Raw genomic sequence first — 25,149 nt, 5'->3', positions numbered from 1 at the left:
CTCGTTGCCAGTTTGTTAGAGTTGATCTTCAGACAATTTTTCTTGGTGGAAACATTTAACTCTATTTACAAAACAGGAGCAGCAACTACATGTTTGCATCAAACTCTATAACTAAAGAAGAACTCTCTCCTAGAGGTTCCGCGCACTGTGAATACATTGCTTAACACAGATCATGTGATCTTACACCACAGGATTATTCTTAAAGCTATAGTCCCACATTTCCCAAAATTATAATTACTACAAAAGGTTTTGAATGTTATGAAAGGATGGAAGAGATAGATAGCAACAGAGGGTAAAGGGATATGTGATTGGTCCTGGAAAATGGGATTGAGGTCACAGCTCAAGTCAAGTAAAAACATGATCACAGACTGGATGGGCCGAACAGCCTCATTCATGCATTGTAATTCCTGCTGCAATTCTGTGCGATCGACAATATAAATGGATATAGAACAATCACAGCGTTGGGCCACTCAACGAAAGAAGGAGTTTAATGTTGACCAAAAATGGAGCATGATCCAGAAATTGTCCGAATGGGTCATTGAGGGTGGAGAGGAGGAATCGAAATGAGCTGAGATCAAGAACATAGACTCAGGGAAACAAATAGTAAAGGGCAATGAATCTGACAGTCAGGGCGCTTTACAGGTAGTGGGTGTAAAAAGTGTGTATTCGATATCAGCCTTGGGGATAAGTCAGTGGGGGAATGATAAAAGGGCCAAGGTTTACAATTTAAGAGTGGCAAACCTAGAAAGAATAGGATATTCAGAATCCACAATAAACTGGGGGGGGTGTTAATGGGGAAATCCACAGACAAACATTGGGGAGTATTTAAAGAGCTCTTTCCAGAATAGAAAACCAGAATATACCCAAAGCTAAAACCCCACTTGCGCAGTTCACTATCCCTGGTCAACAATCAAGGTAAGAGACAGGATTAAACTAAAAGAAAACATAAACACAGACACAAGGAAACTGCAAATCCAGCAAACTGAGAGAGCCAGACAGGGATCGAGTGAATAATAAGAGGGACAGGAAAGGAAAAGAGAAAGCAACTATCCAGGAAGATCCAAACTAACAGGAAACGTTTTCAGATTATATTAAAAGAAAGAGAGTGGTGAGGATGGGAAAGTGGGTCCATTATAGACAGATACAAGTGAGACTATGATGAGCAATAAGGAAATGAATGATTTGTAAGATGAGGATTTTGTATCTGTTTTCAGTGTAGAGGAAGAGGTTCCAATACCAGTGGGAGAAGGGAACCCAAAATCAATTCAACTCAAGAGCTTATTGGATGAAGCCATGAATGAATGGAATGTGTGAAGAGGCTCCATGTGTTGAATGCTCCATCACTCTTCCTGTGGAATACTGCTGGGAGAGAATTCAGGAATTCAACCTCCAATTCACAACTTGCTGTAGTTTGTGCTCCATGGTGTTGTGGGTGAGAGAGATTGGAGGACAAAGCAGTAAATAATGTCTGTCCTGGGAAAGGAGCTGGAAATGTGTGTGTGACATCGGATTGGAGGATACAGGGATGGAGAATGACTGAGATAATCAAATGCCCCATGAGACACAACACCTCCTGGGGATCTCTTACCCTTCTTTCTCCTCTCGGTGAGCAGCTTCCTCCTGTTGAGCCACCAGCCGATCCTGGGCGTCCTGAAGCTCCTGTTGGATCTGCTCCAGCTGATTCTCCAGCTGCTGATTGGTCAGTTTGAGCATCTCGAAATCAGTGATGGCCTCGTCCTGTTTACTGCGCAGAGAGACAAGCTCCGCCTGTACCTGGGAGGGAGGAACACACAAAGCGACCACGTTCAATCACCAGTAAATCTTCTCATCAAATGTAGTCTAAACTACATCTAATCATCTCCATCTTTCTCTGTCTCTAACATCTCTCTCTCAGTCAGTTTTCTCTCTCTCAAATTCACACATTTCTAGCCTTTCTCTCTCTCCACCTCTCCATCAGAATCGAATCACTGACGTGTTCACGAGCTGCAGGATTCAGCATCTCATCCCCTCACCCAATTTCACACCCCAACACCCAACAGTCAGGATTGGAACTGAGGGAGAATTCAGAGAGAAATTGAGAAAAAATTTTTCAACGTAATCATCACCCTCTCTAAACACCCAAAACTTTCTTCCTTAACCGAGGTTTCCCACCCACTGTGGTTGACAGGGCCCTCAACAATGTCCGACCCATTTCCCGTGCCTCTGCCCTCACACTGTCCTCTCCCTCCCAGAACCATGATAGAGTCCCCCTTATCCTCACTTATCACCCCACCAGCCTCTGTGTTCAAAGGATCATCCTCCGCTATTTCTGCCAACTCTAGAATGATGCCACCATCAAACACATCTTCCCTTCATCCCCACTGTTGGCATTCTGTAGGGACCATTCCCGCCGGGAATCCCTGGTCCACTCCTCCATCACCCCCAACACCTCAGCCCCCTCCCATGGCACCTTCCCATGCAATCGCAGAAGGTGCAACACCTGCCCCTTTACTTCCCCCCTCCTCATCGTCCAAGGGCCCAAACACTCCTTTCAGATAAAGCAGCACTTCACTTGCACCTCCTTCAATTTGGTCTACTGCATTCACTGCTCCCAATGCGGTCTCCTCTACATTAGAGAGACCAAACGCAGACTGGGTGACCACTTTGCGGAACACCTTCAGTCTGTCCGCAAACATGACCCAGACCTCCCTGTCACTTGCCATTTCAACACACCACCCTGCTTTCATATGCCCACATGTCCGTCCTTGGCCTGCTGCAATCTTCCAGTGAAGCTCAGCGCAAACTGGAGGAACAGCACTTCATCTTCCGACTAGGCACTTTACAGCCTTCCGGACATAACATTGAGTTCAACAATTTCAGGTCATGAACTCTCTCCTCCATCCTCACTCCATTTTGATCGCTCATTTTTCTATATTCATTAATATATTGTTCTTATTCTTTATTTGTTTTTCCACTTACTTTCACTATTATTATATTTAAAATTTATTTCCATTATTATTCATTGTTTTATCCTCAGCTTTAAGCCTTTTCGATATTTTTTCCCAGCACCATCCCCTCCCCCCACCCCACCCCCACTCAGGCCGTCTATCACTTTCCAGAGACCTTACCCTGGTCCGGCCATTATCACATTCTGCTTTCCACTCTTAATGTCACCATTAGCACCTCCTTTAGCCAGTATCACCACTACTAACAACACTTTGTCCTTTTGTTTGTGACATCTTTCACAATCTCTCCTTTGCCCCCACCTATCGCTGGCCTTCTATCCAGCTTCACCTGCTCCAGCCCCCTTAAACAGTATCAATTTCATCACATTTTTACTTCTCTTTAGCTCTGAAGAAGAATCATATGGACGCAAAACATTAACTCTGTCTTTCTCTCCACAGATGCTGTCAGACCTGTTGAGTTTTTCCAGCATTTTTTGTTTTTGTTTCATATTTCCAGCATCTGCAATATTTTGCCTTTACCCAAAACTATGGTCCTCGAACAGCAAACAAATACCTGTCACAATTACCTCCTGAATACAGCGAACATTAAATAAGGAAATAATGTTTGAGCAATGGAGAAACGTTCTGTCTCCTGTGAACTTCCTCTCAGACACATCGCCCACCGAGTGACTGTGAATCAGTTTGGAAGATTCTGACATCATTTCCCCGGCTCCCCCATCCCAATTCTCATCCACAGTCAGCGTGACTCCATCCCTGGCAGTCAGGCCCTGCACACTGTCTGAACCCAGTGATGGTACATGAACCCTCACTGCTCTCCCTCTGGCTACTATCCATGTCCCAGATCTCACCCTCAGACACACATGGACTGTGACTGGATTCATCCCCTTTTCCCTGCTGTGTCCATCCCTCATTACCTGTGGATCAGCTTCATCGGAACACCGTCCCTCACTGCCGAGAGATTGATCCCACTCTCTGTAATAAAACCAAAGAATCAGACAGACAGGGACAGAGTGTCAGTGACAGTGACAGGGAGAAGGCTTCCTGGACACATTTATTGAATTTTTAAAAATGCTTTCATGAGATGTAGGCTTCGCTGGCTAAAGCTGCATTTATTGCCCATCCCTAAATGCCCTTGACTAGGTGGTGGGGAGCTTCCTTCTTGAACCGCTGCAGTTCGTGTGCTGTACGTACACCCACAGTGCTGTTAGGGATAGAGTTCCAGGATTTTAACCCAGTGACAGTGAAGGAACGGTGATATATTTCCAAGTCAGGATGGGGAGTGATTGGAGGGGAACTTGCAGGTCGTGGCATTCCCATGTATCTGCTGCCGTTGTCCTTCCAGATGGATCATTGGTGAGTTCCTGCAGTGCATCTTGTAGATGGTACACACTGCTGCTACCGTACGTCGGTGATGGAAGGAGTGAATGTTTGTGGATGTGGTGCCGATCAAGCGGGCTGCTTTGCCCTGGATGTGTTAAACTTCTTGAGTGTTGTTGGAGCTGCCCTTATCCAGGCAAGTGGAGATTATTCCATCACACTCCTGACTTGTGCCTGGTACATGGTGGACATAATTTAGGGAGTCAAGCAGTGAGTTACTCATCTCGGAATTCCTAGCCTCTGACCTGCTCTTGTAGCCACAGAATTTATATGGCTAGTCCAGTTCAGTTTCTGGTCAATGGTAAGCCTCAGGATGTTGATAGTAGGAGATTCAGTGATGGTAATGCCATTGAATGTCAAGGGGCGATGGTTAGATTCTCTCTTGTTGGAGACAGTCATTGCCTGACACTTGTGTGGCGTGAATGTTACTTGCCACTTGTCAGCCCAAGCTTGGATATTGTCCGGGTCTGGCTGCATTTGGACATGGACTGCTTCAGTATCTGAGGAGTCACAAAAGGTGAACATTGTGCAACCATCAGTGAACATCCCCACTTCTGACCTTCAGATGAAAGGAAGGTCATTGGTGAAGCAGCTGAAGATGGTTGGGCCGAGGATACTACCCTGAGGAGCTCCTGCAGTGATGTCCTGGGACTGAGAAGATTGACCTCTAACAAGCATAACCACCTTCCTTTGTGCTAGGTATGAATCCAAACAGCAGAGGTTTTTTCCTCTTGTTGGTTCTCTCGCCACCTGCTGCTGTCCCAATCTAGCAGCTATGTCCTTCAGGACTCGATGAACAAGGTCAGTAGTTGAGCTATCGAGATACACTTGATGATGGGCATTGATGACCCCCATCCAGAGTATATTCTGAGCCATTATCACCCTCAATGATTCTTCCAATTGGTGTTCAAAATAGAGGAGGCATTTGAGAGGTGTGGGTGGTGGTTGGGTGGGGCGGGGGCGGGGTGGGGGGGTTGGTGAGCTGCAGGTGGTAATCAGTCAGAGGTTTCCATGCCCATGTTTAACCTGATGCCATGGGACTTCATGCGATCCAGAGTCAATGTTGAGGACTCCCAGAACAATTACTTCCCGACTGTATATCACTGTGTCGCCACTTCAGGTGGGTTTCTCCTTCCGGTGGGACAAGACACACCCAGAGGTGGTGATGGTGGTGTCTGGGACATTGGCTGTAAGGTATCATTCAGTGACTATGAAATGTTAGCCTGTTGTCTGATTACACTGTGACACAGCTCTCCCAATTTTGGCACAAATCCCCAGGCGGTAGTAAGGAGAACATTGCAGGGTTGGCTGGGCTGGGTGTGAATTTGTTGTTTCCAGTGCCTAGGTCGATGCTGGGTGGTGCATCTGCTTTTATTCTTTTTTGGCATTTATGTCGTGCTTTTGGTATGGCTGTGTGGCTTACTAGCCCTTTTCAGAGGGGAGTTAAGAGTTAACTACATTGCTGTCAGCCTGGAGTCACATGTAGGACAAACCAAGTTAGGTCAGAAGTTGACTTAAAGATTAGCTTATCCATGATCATATTGAATGGAGGAGACCAGTCAGGAGGGGATGAATGACCTACTCTTGCTCTCAATTCAAACGTTCTTATGCACACAGTGTGTGGGCTGTTAGGTATAAAGTGAAGATTTTGTATCTGTTTTCAGTGCAGAGGAAGAGGTTCCAATACCAGTGGGAGAAGGGAACCCAAAATCAATTCAACTCAAGAGCTTATTGGATGAAGCCATGAATGAATACAATGTGTGAAGAGGCTCCATGTGTTGAATGCTCCATCACTCTTCCTGTGGAATACTGCTGGGAGAGAATTCAGGAATTCAACCTCCAATTCACAACTTGCTATAGTTTGTGCTCCATGGTGTTGTGGGTGAGAGAGATTGGAGGACAAAGCAGTTAATAATGTGTGTCCTGGGAAAGGAGCTGGAAATGTGTGTGTGACATCGGACTGGAGGATACAGGGATGGAGAATGACTGAGATGACCAAATGCCCCATGGAACACAACACCTCCTGGGGATTTCTTACCCTTCTTTCTCCTCTCGGTGAGCTGCTTCCTCCTGTTGAGCCACCAGCCGATCCTGGGCGTCCTGAAGCTCCTGTTGGATCTGCTCCAGCTGATTCTCCAGCTGCTGATTGGTCAGTTTGAGCATCTCGAAATCAGTGATGGCCTCGTCCTGTTTACTGCGCAGAGAGACAAGCTCCGCCTGTACCTGGGAGGGAGGAACACACAAAGCGACCACGTTCAATCACCAGTAAATCTTCTCATCAAATGTAGTCTAAACTACATCTAATCATCTCCATCTTTCTCTGTCTCTAACATCTCTCTCTCAGTCAGTTTTCTCTCTCTCAAATTCACACATTTCTAGCCTTTCTCTCTCTCCACCTCTCCATCAGAATCGAATCACTGACGTGTTCACGAGCTGCAGGATTCAGCATCTCATCCCCTCACCCAATTTCACACCCCAACACCCAACAGTCAGGATTGGAACTGAGGGAGAATTCAGAGAGAAATTGAGAAAAAATTTTTCAACGTAATCATCACCCTCTCTAAACACCCAAAACTTTCTTCCTTAACCGAGGTTTCCCACCCACCGTGGTTGACAGGGCCCTCAACAATGTCCGACCCATTTCCCGTGCCTCTGCCCTCACACTGTCCTCTCCCTCCCAGAACCATGATAGAGTCCCCCTTATCCTCACTTATCACCCCACCAGCCTCTGTGTTCAAAGGATCATCCTCCGCTATTTCTGCCAACTCTAGAATGATGCCACCATCAAACACATCTTCCCTTCATCCCCACTGTTGGCATTCTGTAGGGACCATTCCCGCCGGGAATCCCTGGTCCACTCCTCCATCACCCCCAACACCTCAGCCCCCTCCCATGGCACCTTCCCATGCAATCGCAGAAGGTGCAACACCTGCCCCTTTACTTCCCCCCTCCTCATCGTCCAAGGGCCCAAACACTCCTTTCAGATAAAGCAGCACTTCACTTGCACCTCCTTCAATTTGGTCTACTGCATTCACTGCTCCCAATGCGGTCTCCTCTACATTAGAGAGACCAAACGCAGACTGGGTGACCACTTTGCGGAACACCTTCAGTCTGTCCGCAAACATGACCCAGACCTCCCTGTCACTTGCCATTTCAACACACCACCCTGCTTTCATATGCCCACATGTCCGTCCTTGGCCTGCTGCAATCTTCCAGTGAAGCTCAGCGCAAACTGGAGGAACAGCACTTCATCTTCCGACTAGGCACTTTACAGCCTTCCGGACATAACATTGAGTTCAACAATTTCAGGTCATGAACTCTCTCCTCCATCCTCACTCCATTTTGATCGCTCATTTTTCTATATTCATTAATATATTGTTCTTATTCTTTATTTGTTTTTCCACTTACTTTCACTATTATTATATTTAAAATTTATTTCCATTATTATTCATTGTTTTATCCTCAGCTTTAAGCCTTTTCGATATTTTTTCCCAGCACCATCCCCTCCCCCCACCCCACCCCCACTCAGGCCGTCTATCACTTTCCAGAGACCTTACCCTGGTCCGGCCATTATCACATTCTGCTTTCCACTCTTAATGTCACCATTAGCACCTCCTTTAGCCAGTATCACCACTACTAACAACACTTTGTCCTTTTGTTTGTGACATCTTTCACAATCTCTCCTTTGCCCCCACCTATCGCTGGCCTTCTATCCAGCTTCACCTGCTCCAGCCCCCTTAAACAGTATCAATTTCATCACATTTTTACTTCTCTTTAGCTCTGAAGAAGAATCATATGGACGCAAAACATTAACTCTGTCTTTCTCTCCACAGATGCTGTCAGACCTGTTGAGTTTTTCCAGCATTTTTTGTTTTTGTTTCATATTTCCAGCATCTGCAATATTTTGCCTTTACCCAAAACTATGGTCCTCGAACAGCAAACAAATACCTGTCACAATTACCTCCTGAATACAGCGAACATTAAATAAGGAAATAATGTTTGAGCAATGGAGAAACGTTCTGTCTCCTGTGAACTTCCTCTCAGACACATCGCCCACCGAGTGACTGTGAATCAGTTTGGAAGATTCTGACATCATTTCCCCGGCTCCCCCATCCCGATTCTCATCCACAGTCAGCGTGACTCCATCCCTGGCAGTCAGGCCCTGCACACTGTCTGAACCCAGTGATGGTACATGAACCCTCACTGCTCTCCCTCTGGCTACTATCCATGTCCCAGATCTCACCCTCAGACACACATGGACTGTGACTGGATTCATCCCCTTTTCCCTGCTGTGTCCATCCCTCATTACCTGTGGATCAGCTTCATCGGAACACCGTCCCTCACTGCCGAGAGATTGATCCCACTCTCTGTAATAAAACCAAAGAATCAGACAGACAGGGACAGAGTGTCAGTGACAGTGACAGGGAGAAGGCTTCCTGGACACATTTATTGAATTTTTAAAAATGCTTTCATGAGATGTAGGCTTCGCTGGCTAAAGCTGCATTTATTGCCCATCCCTAAATGCCCTTGACTAGGTGGTGGGGAGCTTCCTTCTTGAACCGCTGCAGTTCGTGTGCTGTACGTACACCCACAGTGCTGTTAGGGATAGAGTTCCAGGATTTTAACCCAGTGACAGTGAAGGAACGGTGATATATTTCCAAGTCAGGATGGGGAGTGATTGGAGGGGAACTTGCAGGTCGTGGCATTCCCATGTATCTGCTGCCGTTGTCCTTCCAGATGGATCATTGGTGAGTTCCTGCAGTGCATCTTGTAGATGGTACACACTGCTGCTACCGTACGTCGGTGATGGAAGGAGTGAATGTTTGTGGATGTGGTGCCGATCAAGCGGGCTGCTTTGCCCTGGATGTGTTAAACTTCTTGAGTGTTGTTGGAGCTGCCCTTATCCAGGCAAGTGGAGATTATTCCATCACACTCCTGACTTGTGCCTGGTACATGGTGGACATAATTTAGGGAGTCAAGCAGTGAGTTACTCATCTCGGAATTCCTAGCCTCTGACCTGCTCTTGTAGCCACAGAATTTATATGGCTAGTCCAGTTCAGTTTCTGGTCAATGGTAAGCCTCAGGATGTTGATAGTAGGAGATTCAGTGATGGTAATGCCATTGAATGTCAAGGGGCGATGGTTAGATTCTCTCTTGTTGGAGACAGTCATTGCCTGACACTTGTGTGGCGTGAATGTTACTTGCCACTTGTCAGCCCAAGCTTGGATATTGTCCGGGTCTGGCTGCATTTGGACATGGACTGCTTCAGTATCTGAGGAGTCACAAAAGGTGAACATTGTGCAACCATCAGTGAACATCCCCACTTCTGACCTTCAGATGAAAGGAAGGTCATTGGTGAAGCAGCTGAAGATGGTTGGGCCGAGGATACTACCCTGAGGAGCTCCTGCAGTGATGTCCTGGGACTGAGAAGATTGACCTCTAACAAGCATAACCACCTTCCTTTGTGCTAGGTATGAATCCAAACAGCAGAGGTTTTTTCCTCTTGTTGGTTCTCTCGCCACCTGCTGCTGTCCCAATCTAGCAGCTATGTCCTTCAGGACTCGATGAACAAGGTCAGTAGTTGAGCTATCGAGATACACTTGATGATGGGCATTGATGACCCCCATCCAGAGTATATTCTGAGCCATTATCACCCTCAATGATTCTTCCAATTGGTGTTCAAAATAGAGGAGGCATTTGAGAGGTGTGGGTGGTGGTTGGGTGGGGCGGGGGCGGGGTGGGGGGGTTGGTGAGCTGCAGGTGGTAATCAGTCAGAGGTTTCCATGCCCATGTTTAACCTGATGCCATGGGACTTCATGCGATCCAGAGTCAATGTTGAGGACTCCCAGAACAATTACTTCCCGACTGTATATCACTGTGTCGCCACTTCAGGTGGGTTTCTCCTTCCGGTGGGACAAGACACACCCAGAGGTGGTGATGGTGGTGTCTGGGACATTGGCTGTAAGGTATCATTCAGTGACTATGAAATGTTAGCCTGTTGTCTGATTACACTGTGACACAGCTCTCCCAATTTTGGCACAAATCCCCAGGCGGTAGTAAGGAGAACATTGCAGGGTTGGCTGGGCTGGGTGTGAATTTGTTGTTTCCAGTGCCTAGGTCGATGCTGGGTGGTGCATCTGCTTTTATTCTTTTTTGGCATTTATGTCGTGCTTTTGGTATGGCTGTGTGGCTTACTAGCCCTTTTCAGAGGGGAGTTAAGAGTTAACTACATTGCTGTCAGCCTGGAGTCACATGTAGGACAAACCAAGTTAGGTCAGAAGTTGACTTAAAGATTAGCTTATCCATGATCATATTGAATGGAGGAGACCAGTCAGGAGGGGATGAATGACCTACTCTTGCTCTCAATTCAAACGTTCTTATGCACACAGTGTGTGGGCTGTTAGGTATAAAGTGAAGATTTTGTATCTGTTTTCAGTGCAGAGGAAGAGGTTCCAATACCAGTGGGAGAAGGGAACCCAAAATCAATTCAACTCAAGAGCTTATTGGATGAAGCCATGAATGAATACAATGTGTGAAGAGGCTCCATGTGTTGAATGCTCCATCACTCTTCCTGTGGAATACTGCTGGGAGAGAATTCAGGAATTCAACCTCCAATTCACAACTTGCTATAGTTTGTGCTCCATGGTGTTGTGGGTGAGAGAGATTGGAGGACAAAGCAGTTAATAATGTGTGTCCTGGGAAAGGAGCTGGAAATGTGTGTGTGACATCGGACTGGAGGATACAGGGATGGAGAATGACTGAGATGACCAAATGCCCCATGGAACACAACACCTCCTGGGGATTTCTTACCCTTCTTTCTCCTCTCGGTGAGCTGCTTCCTCCTGTTGAGCCACCAGCCGATCCTGGGCCTCCTGAAGCTCCTGTTGGATCTGCTCCAGCCGACTCTCCAGCTCCTGATTGGTCAGTTTGAGCATCTCGATCTCAGTGATGGCCTCGTCCTGTTTACTGCGCAGAGAGACAAGCTCCGCCTGTACCTGGGAGGGAGGAACACACAAAGCGACCACGTTCAATCACCTGTAAATTATCTCATCAAATGTACTCTAAACCACCTCTATTGATCTCCATCTCTCTCTGTCTCTAACATCTCTCTCTCTCAGTCTGTTTTCGCTCTCTCACATTCACACATTTCAATCCTATCTCTCTCTCCACCTCTCCATCAGAATCGAATCACTGACGTGTTCACGAGCTGCAGGATTCAGCATCTCATCCCCTCACCCAATTTCACACCCCAACACCCAACAGTCAGGATGGGAAATGAGATGGAATTCAGAGAGAAATTGAGAAAAATGTTTTCACCCCAATGCTCACCCTCTCTAAACACCCAAAACTTTCTTCCTTAACCGAGGTTTCCCACCCACTGTGGTTGACAGGGCCCTCAACAATGTCCGACCCATTTCCCGTGCCTCTGCCCTCACACTGTCCTCTCCCTCCCAGAACCATGATAGAGGCCCCCTTATCCTCACTTATCACCCCACCAGCATCTGGGTTCAAAGGTTCATTTTCCGCCATTTCTGCCAACTCTAGCATGATGCCACCACCAAACACACCGGCCCTTCACCCCCACTGTTGGCATTCTGTAGGGACCGTTCACTCCGGGAATCCCTGGTCCACTCCTCCATCACCCCCAACTCCTCAGCCCCCTCCCATGGCACCATCCCATGCAATTGCAGAAGTTGCAACACCTGTCCAGTTACTTCCACCCTCCTCACCGTCCAAGGGCCCAAACACTCCTTTCAGGTGAAGCAGCACTTCACTTGCACCTCCTTTCATTTGGTCTACTGCATTCACTGCTCTCAATGCGGTCGCCTCTACATTGGAGAGACCAAACGCAGACTGGGTGACTACTTTGCGGAACACCTTCAGTCTGTCCGCAAGCATGACCTAGACCTCCTTGTCACTTGCCATTTTAACACACCACCCTGCTTTCATATGCCCACATGTCTGTCCTGGGCTTGCTGCAATGTTCCAGTGAAGCTCAACGCAAACTGGAGGAACAGCACCTCATCTTCCAACAAGGCACTTTACAGCCTTCTGGACTGAATATTGAGTTCAACAACTTCAGGTCATGAACTCTCTCCTCCATCCTCACTCCATTTTGATCACTCATTTGTCTATATTCATTTATATATTTTTATTTTTTTTCATTTTATTTTTTTTCCACTAACTTTCACTATTATTATTTTAAAAATTTATTTCCATTATTATTCATTGTTTTATCCTCAGCTTTTAGCCTTTTCGATATTTTTTCCCAGCACCATCCTCTCCCCCCACCCCACCCCCACTCAGGCCATCTTTCACTTTCCAGAGACCTTACCCTGGTCCGGCCATTATCACATCCTGCTTTCCACTCTTACTGTCACCATTAGCACCTCCTTTAGCCAGTATCACCACTACTAACAACACTTTGTCCCTTTGTTTGTGACATCTTTCACAATCTCTCCTTTGCCCCCACCTATTGCTGGCCTTCTATCCAGCTTCACCTGCTCCAGCCCCCTTAAACAGTATCAATTTCATCACATTTTTACTTCTCTTTAGCTCTGAAGAAGAATCATATGGACGCAAAACATTAACTCTGTCTTTCTCTCCACAGATGCTGTCAGACCTGTTGAGATTTTCCAGCATTTTTTGTTTTTGTTTCATATTTCCAGCATCTGCAATATTTTGCCTTTACCCAAAACTATGGTCCTCGAACAGCAAACAAATACCTGTCACAATTACCTCCTGAATACAGGGAACATTAAATAAGGAAATAATGTTTGAGCAATGGAGAAACGTTCTGTCTCCTGCGAACTTCCTCTCAGACACATCGCCCACCGAGTGACTGTGAATCAGTTTGGAAGGTTATGACATCATTTCCCCGGCTCCCCCATCCCGATTCTCATCCACGGTTAGTGTGACTCCATCCCTGGCAGTCAGGCCCTGCCCACTGTCTGAACCCAGTGATGGTACATGAACCCTCACTGCTCTTCCTCTGGCTACTATCCATGTCCCAGATCTCACCCTCAGACACACACGGACTGTGACTGAATTCACCCCCTTTTCCCTGCTGTGTCCATCCCTCATTACCTGTGGATCAGCTTCATCAGAACGCCGTCCCTCACTGCCGAGAGATTGATCCCACTCTCTGTAATAAAACCAAAGGATCAGACAGACAGGGACAGAGTGTCAGTGACAGTGACAGGGAGAAGGCTTCCTGGAGACATCTATTCAATTTTTAAAAATGTTTTCATGAGATGTGGGCTTCGCTGGCTAGGCCAGCATTTATTGCCCATCCCTAAATGCCCTTGGCTAGGTGGTGGTGAGCTGCCCTCTTGAACCGCTGCAGTTCGTGTGCTGTACATACACCCACAGTGCTGTTAGGGATAGAGTTCCAGGATTTTAACCCAGTGACAGTGAAGGAACGGTGATATATTTCCAAGTCAGGATGGGGAGTGATTGGAGGGGAACTTGCAGGTCGTGGCATTCCCATGTATCTGCTGCCATTATCCTTCTGGATGTGGGTTTGGAAGGATCATTGGTGAGTTCCTGCAGTGGATCTTGTAGATGGTACACACTGCTGCTACCGTACATCGGTGATGGAAGGAGTGAATGTTTGTGGATGTGGTGCCGATCAAGCGGGCTGCTTTGCCCTGGATGTGTTAAACTTCTTGAGTGTTGTTGGAGCTGCCCTTATCCAGGCAAGTGGAGATTATTCCATCACACTCCTGACTTGTGCCTGGTACATGGTGGACATAATTTAGGGAGTCAAGCAGTGAGTTACTCATCTCGGAATTCCTAGCCTCTGACCTGCTCTTGTAGCCACAGAACTTATATGGCTAGTCCAGTTCAGTTTCTGGTCAATGGTAAGCCCCAGGATGTTGATAGTAGGAGATTCAGTGATGGTAATGCCATTGAATGTCAAGGGGCGATGGTTAGATTCTCTCTTGTTGGAGACAGTCATTGCCTGACACTTGTGTGGCGTGAATGTTACTTGCCACTTGTCAGCCCAAGCTTGGATATTGTCCGGGTCTGGCTGCATTTGGACATGGACTGCTTCAGTATCTGAGGAGTCACAAAAGGTGAACATTGTGCAACCATCAGTGAACATCCCCACTTCTGACCTTCAGATGAAAGGAAGGTCATTGATGAAGCAGCTGAAGATGGTTGGGCCGAGGATACTACCCTGAGGAGCTCCTGCAGTGATGTCCTGGGACTGAGAAGATTGACCTCCAACAAGCATAACCACCTTCCTTTGTGCTAGGTATGAATCCAAACAGCAGAGGTTTTTTCCCTCTTGTTGGTTCTCTCGCCACCTGCTGCTGTCCCAATCTAGCAGCTATGTCCTTCAGGACTCGATGAACAAGGTCAGTAGTTGAGCTATCGAAATACATTTGGTGATGGGCATTGATGACCCCCATCCAGAGTATATTCTGAGCCATTATCACCCTCAATGATTCTTCCAATTGGTGTTCAAAATAGAGGAGGCATCTGAGAGGTGTGGGTGGTGGTTGGGTGGGGCGGGGGGGTGGGAGGGGTGGTAGGGGAGCTGCAGGTGGTAATCAGTCAGAGGTTTCCATGCCCATGTTTAACCTGATGCCATGGGACTTCATGCGATCCAGAGTCAATGTTAAGGACTCCCACAGCAATTTCTTCCCGACTGTATATCACTGTGTCGCCACTTCAGGTGGGTTTCTCCTTCCGGTGGGACAAGACACACCCATGGGTGGTGATGGTGGTGTCTGGGACATTGGCTGTAAGGTATCATTCAGTGACTATGAAATATTAGCCTGTTGTCTGATTACACTGTGACACAGCTCTCCCAATTTTGGCACAAATCCCCAGGCGGTAGTAAGGAGAACTTTGCAGGTTCGGCTGGGCTGGGTGTGAATTTGTTGTTTCCAGTGCCTAGGTCAATGCTGGGTGGTGCATCTGCTTTTATTCTTTTTTGGCATTTATATCGTGGTTTTGGTATGGCTGTGTGGCTTGCTAGCCCCTTTCAGAGGGGAGTTAAGAGTTAACCACATTGCTGTCGGCCTGGAATCACATGTAAAAGTTAGGTCAGCAGTTGACTTAAAGATCAGCTTATCCATGATCTTATTGAATGGGGGAGACTAGTCAGGAGGGGCAGAATGACCTACTCTTGCTCTCAATTCAAACGTTCTTATGCACACAGTGTGGGGGCTGTCAGATGTAAGATGAGGATTTTGTATCTGTTTTCAGTGCAGAGGAAGAGGTTCCAATACCAGTGGGAGAAGGGAACCCAAAATCAATCCAACTCAAGAGCTTACTGGATGAAGCCATGAATGAATGGAATGTGTGAAGAGGCTCCATGTGTTGAATGCTCCATCACTCTTCCTGTGGAATACTGCTGGGAGAGAATTCAGGAATTCAACCTCCAATTCACAACTTGCTGTAGTTTGTGCTCCATGGTGTTGTGGGTGAGAGAGATTGGAGGACAAAGCAGTTAATAATGTGTGTCCTGGGAAAGGAGCTGGAAATGTGTATGTGACATCAGAATGGAGGATACAGGGATGGAGAATGACTGAGATGATCAAATGCCCCATGGGACACAACACCTCCTGGGGATCTCTTACCCTTCTTTCTCCTCTCGGTGAGCTGCTTCCTCCTGTTGAGCCACCAGCCGATCCTGGGCCTCCTGAAGCTCCTGTTGGATCTGCTCCAGCTGACTCTCCAGCTGCTGATTGGTCAGTTTGAGCATCTCGATCTCAGTGATGGCCTCGTCCTGTTTACTGCGCAGAGAGACAAGCTCCGCCTGTACCTGGGAGGGAGGAACACACAAGGCGACCACGTTCAATCACCAGTAAACCTTCTCATCAAATGCACTCTAAACCACCTCTATTTATCTCCATTTCCCTCTGTCTCTAATATCTCTCTCTCAGTCTGTTTTCGCTCTCTCACATTCACACATTTCCATCCTTTCTCACTCTCCACCTCTCCATCAGAATCGAATCACTGACGTGTGCAAAAACTGCAGGATTCAGCATCTCATCCCCTCACCCAATTTCACACCCCAACATCCAACAGTCAGGATGGGAAATGAGGGAGAATTCAGAGAGAAACTGAGAAAAATGGTTTCACCCCAATGCTCACCCTCTCTAAACACCCAAAACTTTCTTCCTTCACCGAGGTTTCCCACCCACCGTGGTTGTCAGGGCCCTCAACAGTGTCCGGCCCATTTCCCGTGCCTCTGCCCTCACACTGTCCTCTCCCTCCCAGAACCATGATAGAGTCCCCCTTATCCTCACTTATCACCCCACCAGCCTTTGTGTTCAAAGGATCATCCCCCGCTATTTCTGCCAACTCTTGAATGATGCCAGCACAAAACACATCTTCCCTTCACCCCCACTGTTGGCATTCTGTAGGGACCGTTCCCTCCGGGAATCCCTGGTCCACTCCTCCATCACCCCCAACACCTCAGCCCCCTCCCAGTGCACCTTCCCATGCAATTGCAGAAGGTGCAACACCTGCCCCTTTACTTCCCCCGTGCTCACCGTCCAAGGGCCCAAACGCTCCTTTCAGGTGAAGCAGCACTTCACTTGCACCTACTTCAATTTAGTCTACTGCATCTGCTGCTCCCAATGCGGTCTCCTCTACATTGGAGAGACCAAACGCAGACTGGGTGACAACTTTGCGGAACACCTTCAGTCTGTCCGCAAACATGACCCAGACCTCCCTGTCACTTGCCATTTCAACACTCCACCCTGCTTTCATATGCCCACATGTCCGTCCTTGGCCTGCTAGAATGTTCCAGTGAAGCTCAACGCAAACTGGTGGAACAGCACCTCATCTTCCGACTAGGCACTTTACAGCCTTCCGGACATAACATTGAGTTCAACAATTTCAGGTCATGAGCTCTCTCCTCCATCATCGCTCCATTTTGATCGCTCATTTTTCTATATTCATTAATATATTGTTCTTATTCTTTATTTTTTTTTCCACTTACTTTCACTATTATTATTTTAAAAATTTATTTCCATTTTTATTCATTGTTTTATCCTCAGCTTTTAGCCTTTTCGATCTTTTTTCCCAGCACCTCTACCCCCACCCCACCCCCACTCAGGCCGTCTATCACTTTCCAGAGACATTACCCTGATCCGGCCATTATCACATTCTGCTTTCCACTCTTAATGTCACCATTAGCACCTCCTTTAGCCAGTATCACCACTACTAACAACACTTTGTCCTTTTGTTTGTGACATCTTTCACAATCTCTCCTTTGCCCCCACCTATCGCTGGCCTTCTATCCAGCTTCACCTGCTCCAGCCCCCTTAAACAGTATCAATTTCATCATTTTTACTTCATTTCCCCTGCTCCCCCATCCCGATTCTCATCCACAGTTAGTGTGACTCCATCCCTGGCAGTCAGGCCCTGCCCACTGTCTGAACCCAGTGATGGTACATGAACCCTCACTGCTCTCCCTCTGGCTACTATCCATGTCCCAGATCTCACTCTCAGACACACATGGACTGTGACTGGATTCATCCCCTTTTCCCTGCTGTGTCCATCCCTAATTACCTGTGGATCAGCTTCATCGGAACACCGTCCCTCACTGCCGGGAGATTGATCCCGCTCTCTGTAATAAAAGCAAAGAATCAGACAGACAGGGACAGAGTGTCACTGACAGTGACAGGGAGAAGGCTTCCTGGAGACATTTATTGAATTTTTAAAAATGCTTTCATGAGATGTGGGCTTCGCTGGCTAAAGCTGAATTTATTGCCCATCCCTAAATGCCCTTGACTAGGTGGTGGGGAGCTTCCTTCTTGAACCGCTGCAGTTCGTGTGCTGTACGTACACCCACAGTGCTGTTAGGGATAGAATTCCAGGATTTTAACCCAGTGACAGTGAAGGAACGGTGATATATTTCCAAGTCAGGATGGGGAGTGATTGGAGGGGAACTTGCAGGTCATGGCATTCCCATGTATCTGCTGCCCTTGTCCTTCTAGATGGATCATTGGTGAGTTCCTGCAGTCCATATTGTAGATGGTACACACTGCTGCTACCGTACGTCGGTGATGGAAGGAGTGAATGTTTGTGGATGTGGTGCCGATCAAGCGGGCTGCTTTGCCCTGGATGTGTTAAACTTCTTGAGTGTTGTTGGAGCTGCCCTTATCCAGGCAAGTGGAGATTATTCCATCACACTCCTGACTTGTGCCTGGTACATGGTGGACATAATTTAGGGAGTCAAGCAGTGAGTTACTCATCTCGGAATTCCTAGCCTCTGACCTGCTCTTGTAGCCACAGAATTTATATGGCTGGTCCAGTTCAGTTTCTGGTCAATAGGAAACCCCAGGATGTTGATAGTAGGAGATTCAGTGATGGTAATGCCATTGAATGTCAAGGGGCGAAGGTTAGATTCTCTCTTGTTGGAGACAGTCATTGCCTGACACTTGTGTGGCGTGAATGTTACTTGCCACTTGTCAGCCCAAGCTTGGATATTGTCCGGGTCTGGCTGCATTTGGACATGGACTGCTTCAGTATCTGAGGAGTCACAAAAGGTGAACATTGTGCAACCATCAGTGAACATCCCCACTTCTGACCTTCAGATGAAAGGAAGGTCATTGGTGAAGCAGCTGAAGATGGTTGGGCCAAGGATACTACCCTGAGGAGCTCCTGCAGTGATTTCCTGGGACTGAGAAGATTGACCTCCAACAACCATAACCATCTTCCTTTGTGCTAGGTATGATTCCAAACAGCAGAGGTTTTTCCTCCTGTTGGTTCTCTCGCCACCTGCTGCTGTCCCAATCTAGCAGCTATGTCCTTCAGGACTCGATGAACAAGGTCAGTAGTTGTGCTATCGAGATACACTTGCGGATGGGCATTGATGACCCCCATCCAGAGTATATTCTCTGTCATTATCACCCTCAATGATTCTTCCAATTGGCGTTCAAAATAGAGGAGGCATCTGAGAGGTGAGGGTGGTGGTTGGGTGATTAGCGGGGTGGGGGGCGGCAGGGGAGGGGGGGGGCGGCGGGGTGGGGGGGTGCGGGGTGGGGGGGGGCGGCGGGGTGGGGGGGGGGGGCAGGGTGGGGGGGTGGGGGGGGGTGGGTGGGGGGCGGGGTGGGTGGTTGGTGAGCTGCAGATGATAATCAGTCAGAGGTTTCCATGCCCATGTTTAACCTGATGCCATGGGACTTCATGCGATCCAGAGTCAATGTTCAGGACTCCCACAGCAATTTCTTCCTGACTGTATATCACTGTGTCGCCACTTCAGGTGGGTTTCTCCTTCCGGTGGGACAAGACACACCCATGGGTGGTGATGGTGGTGTCTGGGACATTGGCTGTAAGGTATCATTCAGTGACTATGAAATGTTAGTCTGTTGTCTGATTACACTGTGACACAGCTCTCCCAATTTTGGCACAAATCCCCAGGCGGTAGTAAGGAGAACTTTGCAGGGTTGGCTGGGCTGGGTGTGAATTTATTGTTTCCAGTGCCTAGGTCGATGCTGGGTGGTGCATCTGCTTTTATTCTTTTTTGGCATTTATGTCGTGCTTTTGGTATGGCTGTGTGGCTTACTAGCACTTTTCAGAGGGGAGTTAAGAGTTAACCACATTGCTGTCAGCCTGGAGTCACATGTAGGACAAACCAAGTTAGGTCAGCAGTTGACTTAAAGATTAGCTTATCCATGATCATATTGAATGGGGGAGACCCGTCAGGAGGGGATGAATGACCTACTCTTGCTCTCAATTCAAACGTTCTTATGCACACAGTGTGTGGGCTGTTAGGTATAAAGTGAAGATTTTGTATCTGTTTTCAGTGCAGAGGAAGAGGTTCCAATACCAGTGGGAGAAGGGAACCCAAAATCAATCCAACTCAAGAGCTTATTGGATGAAGCCATGAATGAATGGAATGTGTGAAGAGGCTCCATGTGTTGAATGCTCCATCACTCTTCCTGTGGAATACTGCTGGGGGAGAATTTAGGAATTCAACCTCCAATTCACAACTTGCTGTAGTTTGTGCTCCATGGTGTTGTGGGTGAGAGAGATTGGAGGACAAAGCAGTTAATAATGTGTGTCCTGAGAAAGGAGCTGGAAATGTGTGTGTGACATCGGACTGGAGGATACAGGGATGGAGAATGACTGAGATGATCAAATGCCCCATGGGACACAACACCTCCTGGGGATTTCTTACCCTTTTTTCTCCTCCCGGTGAGCTGCTTCCTCCTGTTGAGCCACCAGCCGATACTGGGCCTCCTGAAGCTCCTGTTGGATCTGCTCCAGCCGACTCTCCAGCTCCTGATTGGTCAGTTTGAGCATCTCATTCTCAGTGATGGCCTCGTCCTGTTTACTGCGCAGAGAGACAAGCTCCGCCTGTACCTGGGAGGGAGGAACACACAAAGCGACCACGTTCAATCAACAGTAAATTATCTCATCAAATGTACTCTAAACCACCTCTATTGATCTCCATCTCTCTGTCTCTAACATCTCTCTCTCAGTCTGTTTTCGCTCTCTCACATTCACACATTTCCATCCTTTCTCTCTCTCCACCTCTCCATCAGAATCGAATCACTGACATGTTCACGAGCTGCAGGATTCAGCATCTCATTCTCTAACCCAATTTCACACCCCAACACCCAACAGTCAGGATGGGAAATGAGGGAGAATTCAACGAGAAATTGAGAAAAATGGTTTCACCCCAATGCTCACCCTCTCTAAACACCCAAAACTTTCTTCCTTCACCGAGGTTTCCCACCCACCGTGGTTGTCAGGGCCCTCAACAGTGTCCGGCCCATTTCCCGTGCCTCTGCCCTCACACTGTCCTCTCCCTCCCAGAACCATGATAGAGTCCCCCTTATCCTCACTTATCACCCCACCAGCCTCTGTGTTCAAAGGATCATCCCCCGCTATTTCTGCCAACTCTTGAATGATGCCAGCACAAAACACATCTTCCCTTCACCCCCACTGTTGGCATTCTGTAGGGACCGTTCCCTCCGGGAATCCCTGGTCCACTCCTCCATCACCCCCAACACCTCAGCCCCCTCCCAGTGCACCTTCCCATGCAATTGCAGAAGGTGCAACACCTGCCCCTTTACTTCCCCCGTGCTCACCGTCCAAGGGCCCAAACACTCCTTTCAGGTGAAGCAGCATTTCACTTGCACCTACTTCAATTTAGTCTACTGCATCTGCTGCTCCCAATGCGGTCTCCTCTACATTGGAGAGACCAAACGCAGACTGGGTGACAACTTTGCGGAACACCTTCAGTCTGTCCGCAAACATGACCCAGACCTCCCTGTCACTTGCCATTTCAACACTCCACCCTGCTTTCATATGCCCACATGTCCGTCCTTGGCCTGCTAGAATGTTCCAGTGAAGCTCAACGCAAACTGGTGGAACAGCACCTCATCTTCCGACTAGGCACTTTACAGCCTTCCGGACATAACATTGAGTTCAACAATTTCAGGTCATGAGCTCTCTCCTCCATCATCGCTCCATTTTGATCGCTCATTTTTCTATATTCATTAATATATTGTTCTTATTCTTTATTTTTTTTTCCACTTACTTTCACTATTATTATTTTAAAAATTTATTTCCATTTTTATTCATTGTTTTATCCTCAGCTTTTAGCCTTTTCGATCTTTTTTCCCAGCACCTCTACCCCCACCCCACCCCCACTCAGGCCGTCTATCACTTTCCAGAGACATTACCCTGATCCGGCCATTATCACATTCTGCTTTCCACTCTTAATGTCACCATTAGCGCCTCCTTTAGCCAGTATCACCACTACTAACAACACTTTGTCCTTTTGTTTGTGACATCTTTCACAATCTCTCCTTTGCCCCCACCTATCGCTGGCCTTCTATCCAGCTTCACCTGCTCCAGCCCCCTTAAACAGTATCAATTTCATCACATTTTTACTTCTCTTTAGCTCTGAAGAAGAATCATATGGACTCGAAATGTTAACTCTGTCTTTCTCTCCACAGATGCTGTCAGACCTGTTGAGATTTTCCAGCATTTTTTGTTTTTGTTTCATATTTCCAGCATCTGCAATATTTTGCCTTTACCCAAAACTATGGTCCTCGAACAGCAAACAAATACCTGTCACAATTACCTCCTGAATACAGGGAACATTAAATAAGGAAATAATGTTTGAGCAATGGAGAAACGTTCTGTCTCCTGCGAACTTCCTCTCAGACACATCGCCCACCGAGTGACTGTGAATCAGTTTGGAAGATTCTGCCATCATTTCCCCGGCTCCCCCATCCCGATTCTCATCCACAGTTAGTGTGACTCCATCCCTGGCAGTCAGGCCCTGCCCACTGTCTGAACCCAGTGATGGTACATGAACCCTCACTGCTCTCCCCCTGGCTACTATCCATGTCCCAGATCTCACCCTCAGACACACACGGACTGTGACTGAATTCACCCCCTTTTCCCTGCAGTGTCCATCCCTCATTACCTGTGGATCAGCTTCATCAGAACGCTGTCCCTCACTGCCGAGAGATTGAGCCCGCTCTCTGTAATAAAACCAAAGGATCAGACAGACAGGGACAGAGTGTCAGTGACAGTGACAGGGAGAAGGCTTCCTGGAGACATCTATTCAATTTTTAAAAATGTTTTCATGGGATGTGGGCTTCGCTGGCTAGGCCAGCATTTATTGCCCATCCCTAAATGCCCTTGGCTAGGTGGTGGTGAGCTGCCTTCTTGAACCGCTGCAGTTCGTGTGCTGTACATACACCCACAGTGCTGTTAGGAATAGAGTTCCAGGATTTTAACCCAGTGACAGTGAAGGAACAGTGATATATTTCCAAGTCAGGATGGGGATTGATTGGCGGGGAACTTGCAGGTCGTGGCATTCCCATGTATCTGCTGCCCTTATCCTTCTGGATGTGGGTTTGGAAGGATCATTGGTGAGTTCCTGCAGTGCATCTTATAGATGGTACACACTGCTGCTACCGTACATCGGTGATGGAAGGAGTGAATGTTTGTGGATGTGGTGCCGATCAAGCGGGCTGCTTTGCCCTGGATGTGTTAAACTTCGTGAGTGTTGTTGTAGCTGCCCTTGTCCAGGCAAGTGGAAATTATTCCTTCACACTCCTGACTTGTGCCTGGTACATAGTGGACATAATTTAGGGAGTCACGAGGTGAGTTACTCATCTCAGAATTACTAACCTCTGACCTGCTCTTGTAGCCACAAAATTTATATGGCTAGTCCAGTTCAGTTTCTGGTCAATGGTAAGCCCCAGGATGTTGATAGTAGGAGATTCAGTGATGGTAATGCCATTGAATGTCAAGGGGCGATGGTTAGATTCTCTCTTGTTGGCGACAGTCATTGCCTGACATTTGTGTGGCGTGAATGTTACTTCCACTTGTCATCCCAAGCCTGGATATTGTCCGGGTCTGGCTGCATTTGGACATGGACTGCTTCATTATCTGAGGAGTCACAAAAGGTGAACATTGTGCAATCATCAGTGAACATCCCCACTTCTGACCTTCAGATGAAAAGAAGGTCATTGGTGAAGCAGCTGAAGATGGTTGGGCCGAGGATACTACCCTGAGGAGCTCCTGCAGTGATGTCCTGGGACGGAGAAGATTGACCTCCAACAACTATAACCATCTTCCTTTGTGCTAGGTGTGATTCCAAACAGCAGGGGTTTTTTCCTCTTGTCGTTTCTCTCACCACCTGCTGCTGTCCCAATCTAGCAGCTATGTCCTTCAGGACTCGATGAACAAGGTCAGTAGTTGTGCTATTGAGATACACTTGCTGATGGGCATTAATGACCCCCAACCAGAGTATATTCTCTGTCATTATCACCCTCAATGATTCAACCATTTGGTGTTCAAAATAGAGGAGGCATCTGAAAGGTGAGGGTGGTGGTTGGGCGATTATGGGGGTGGGGTTGGTGAACTGCAGGTGGTAATCAGTCAGAGGTTTCCGTGCCCATTTTTAACCTGATGCCATGGGACTTCATGGGATCCAGAGTCAATGTTCAGGACTCCCACAGCAATTTCTTCCCGACTGTATATCACTGTGTCGCCACTTTAGGTGGGTTTCTCCTTCCGGTGGGACAAGACACACCCAGGGGTGGTGATGGTGGTGTCTGGGACATTGGCTGTAAGGTATCATTAAGTGACTCTGAAATATTAGCCTGTTGTCTGATTACACTGTGACACAGCTCTCCCAATTTTGGCACAAATCCCCAGGCGGTAGTAAGGAGAACTTTGCAGGTTCGGCTGGGCTGGGTGTGAATTTGTTGTTTCCAGTGCCTAGGTCGATGCTGGGTGGTGCATCTGCTTTTATTCTTTTTTGGCATTTATGTCATGGTTTTGGCATGGCTGTGTGGCTTGCTAGCCCCTTTCAGAGGGGAGTTAAGAGTTAACTACATTGCTCTCGGCCTGGAGTCACATGTAGGACAAACCAAGTTAGGTCAGCAGTTGACTTAAACATCAGCTTATCCATGATCTTATTGAATGGGGGAGACTAGTCAGGAGGGGCTGAATGACCTACTCTTGCTCTCAATTCAAACGTTCTTATGCACACAGTGTGTGGGCTGTCAGATGTCAGATGAGGATTTTATATCTGTTTTCAGTGCAGAGGAAGAGGTTCCAATACCAGTGGGAGAAGGGAACCCAAAATCAATTCAACTGAAGAGCTTATTGGATGAAGCCATGAATGAATACAATGTGTGAAGAGGCTCCATGTGTTGAATGCTCCATCACTCTTCCTGTGCAATACTACTGGGAGAGAATTCAGGAATTCAACCTCCAATTCACAACTTGCTATAGTTTGTGCTCCATGGTGTTGTGGGTGAGAGAGATTGGAGGACAAAGCAGTTAATAATGTGTGTCCTGGGAAAGGAGCTGGAAATGT

The 25,149-nt window shown here is 47.5% G+C and overlaps 1 protein-coding gene across 1 annotated transcript in view; it reads right to left on the bottom strand.

Moving 5' to 3' along the window:
- LOC144683644 (uncharacterized) overlaps nucleotides 1-25,149 on the bottom strand; it is a 220,578-nt gene that overhangs the window by 92,924 nt on the left and 102,505 nt on the right. The window contains exons 29-34 of the mRNA XM_078546887.1: nucleotides 22,738-22,795; nucleotides 20,473-20,657; nucleotides 17,859-17,916; nucleotides 15,917-16,101; nucleotides 13,410-13,467; nucleotides 11,133-11,317 (exon numbers count right to left, since the gene is read on the bottom strand). Coding sequence (XP_078403013.1) covers nucleotides 11,133-11,317; nucleotides 13,410-13,467; nucleotides 15,917-16,101; nucleotides 17,859-17,916; nucleotides 20,473-20,657; nucleotides 22,738-22,795 — 729 coding nt within the window. The remainder of the gene's footprint in view (nucleotides 1-11,132; nucleotides 11,318-13,409; nucleotides 13,468-15,916; nucleotides 16,102-17,858; nucleotides 17,917-20,472; nucleotides 20,658-22,737; nucleotides 22,796-25,149) is intronic.

The sequence above is a fragment of the Cetorhinus maximus genome, chromosome 8, assembly GCF_964194155.1.
Source record: "Cetorhinus maximus chromosome 8, sCetMax3.hap1.1, whole genome shotgun sequence".
NCBI lineage: Eukaryota > Metazoa > Chordata > Chondrichthyes > Lamniformes > Cetorhinidae > Cetorhinus > Cetorhinus maximus.
This window is presented reverse-complemented; position numbering and strand designations above follow the sequence as displayed.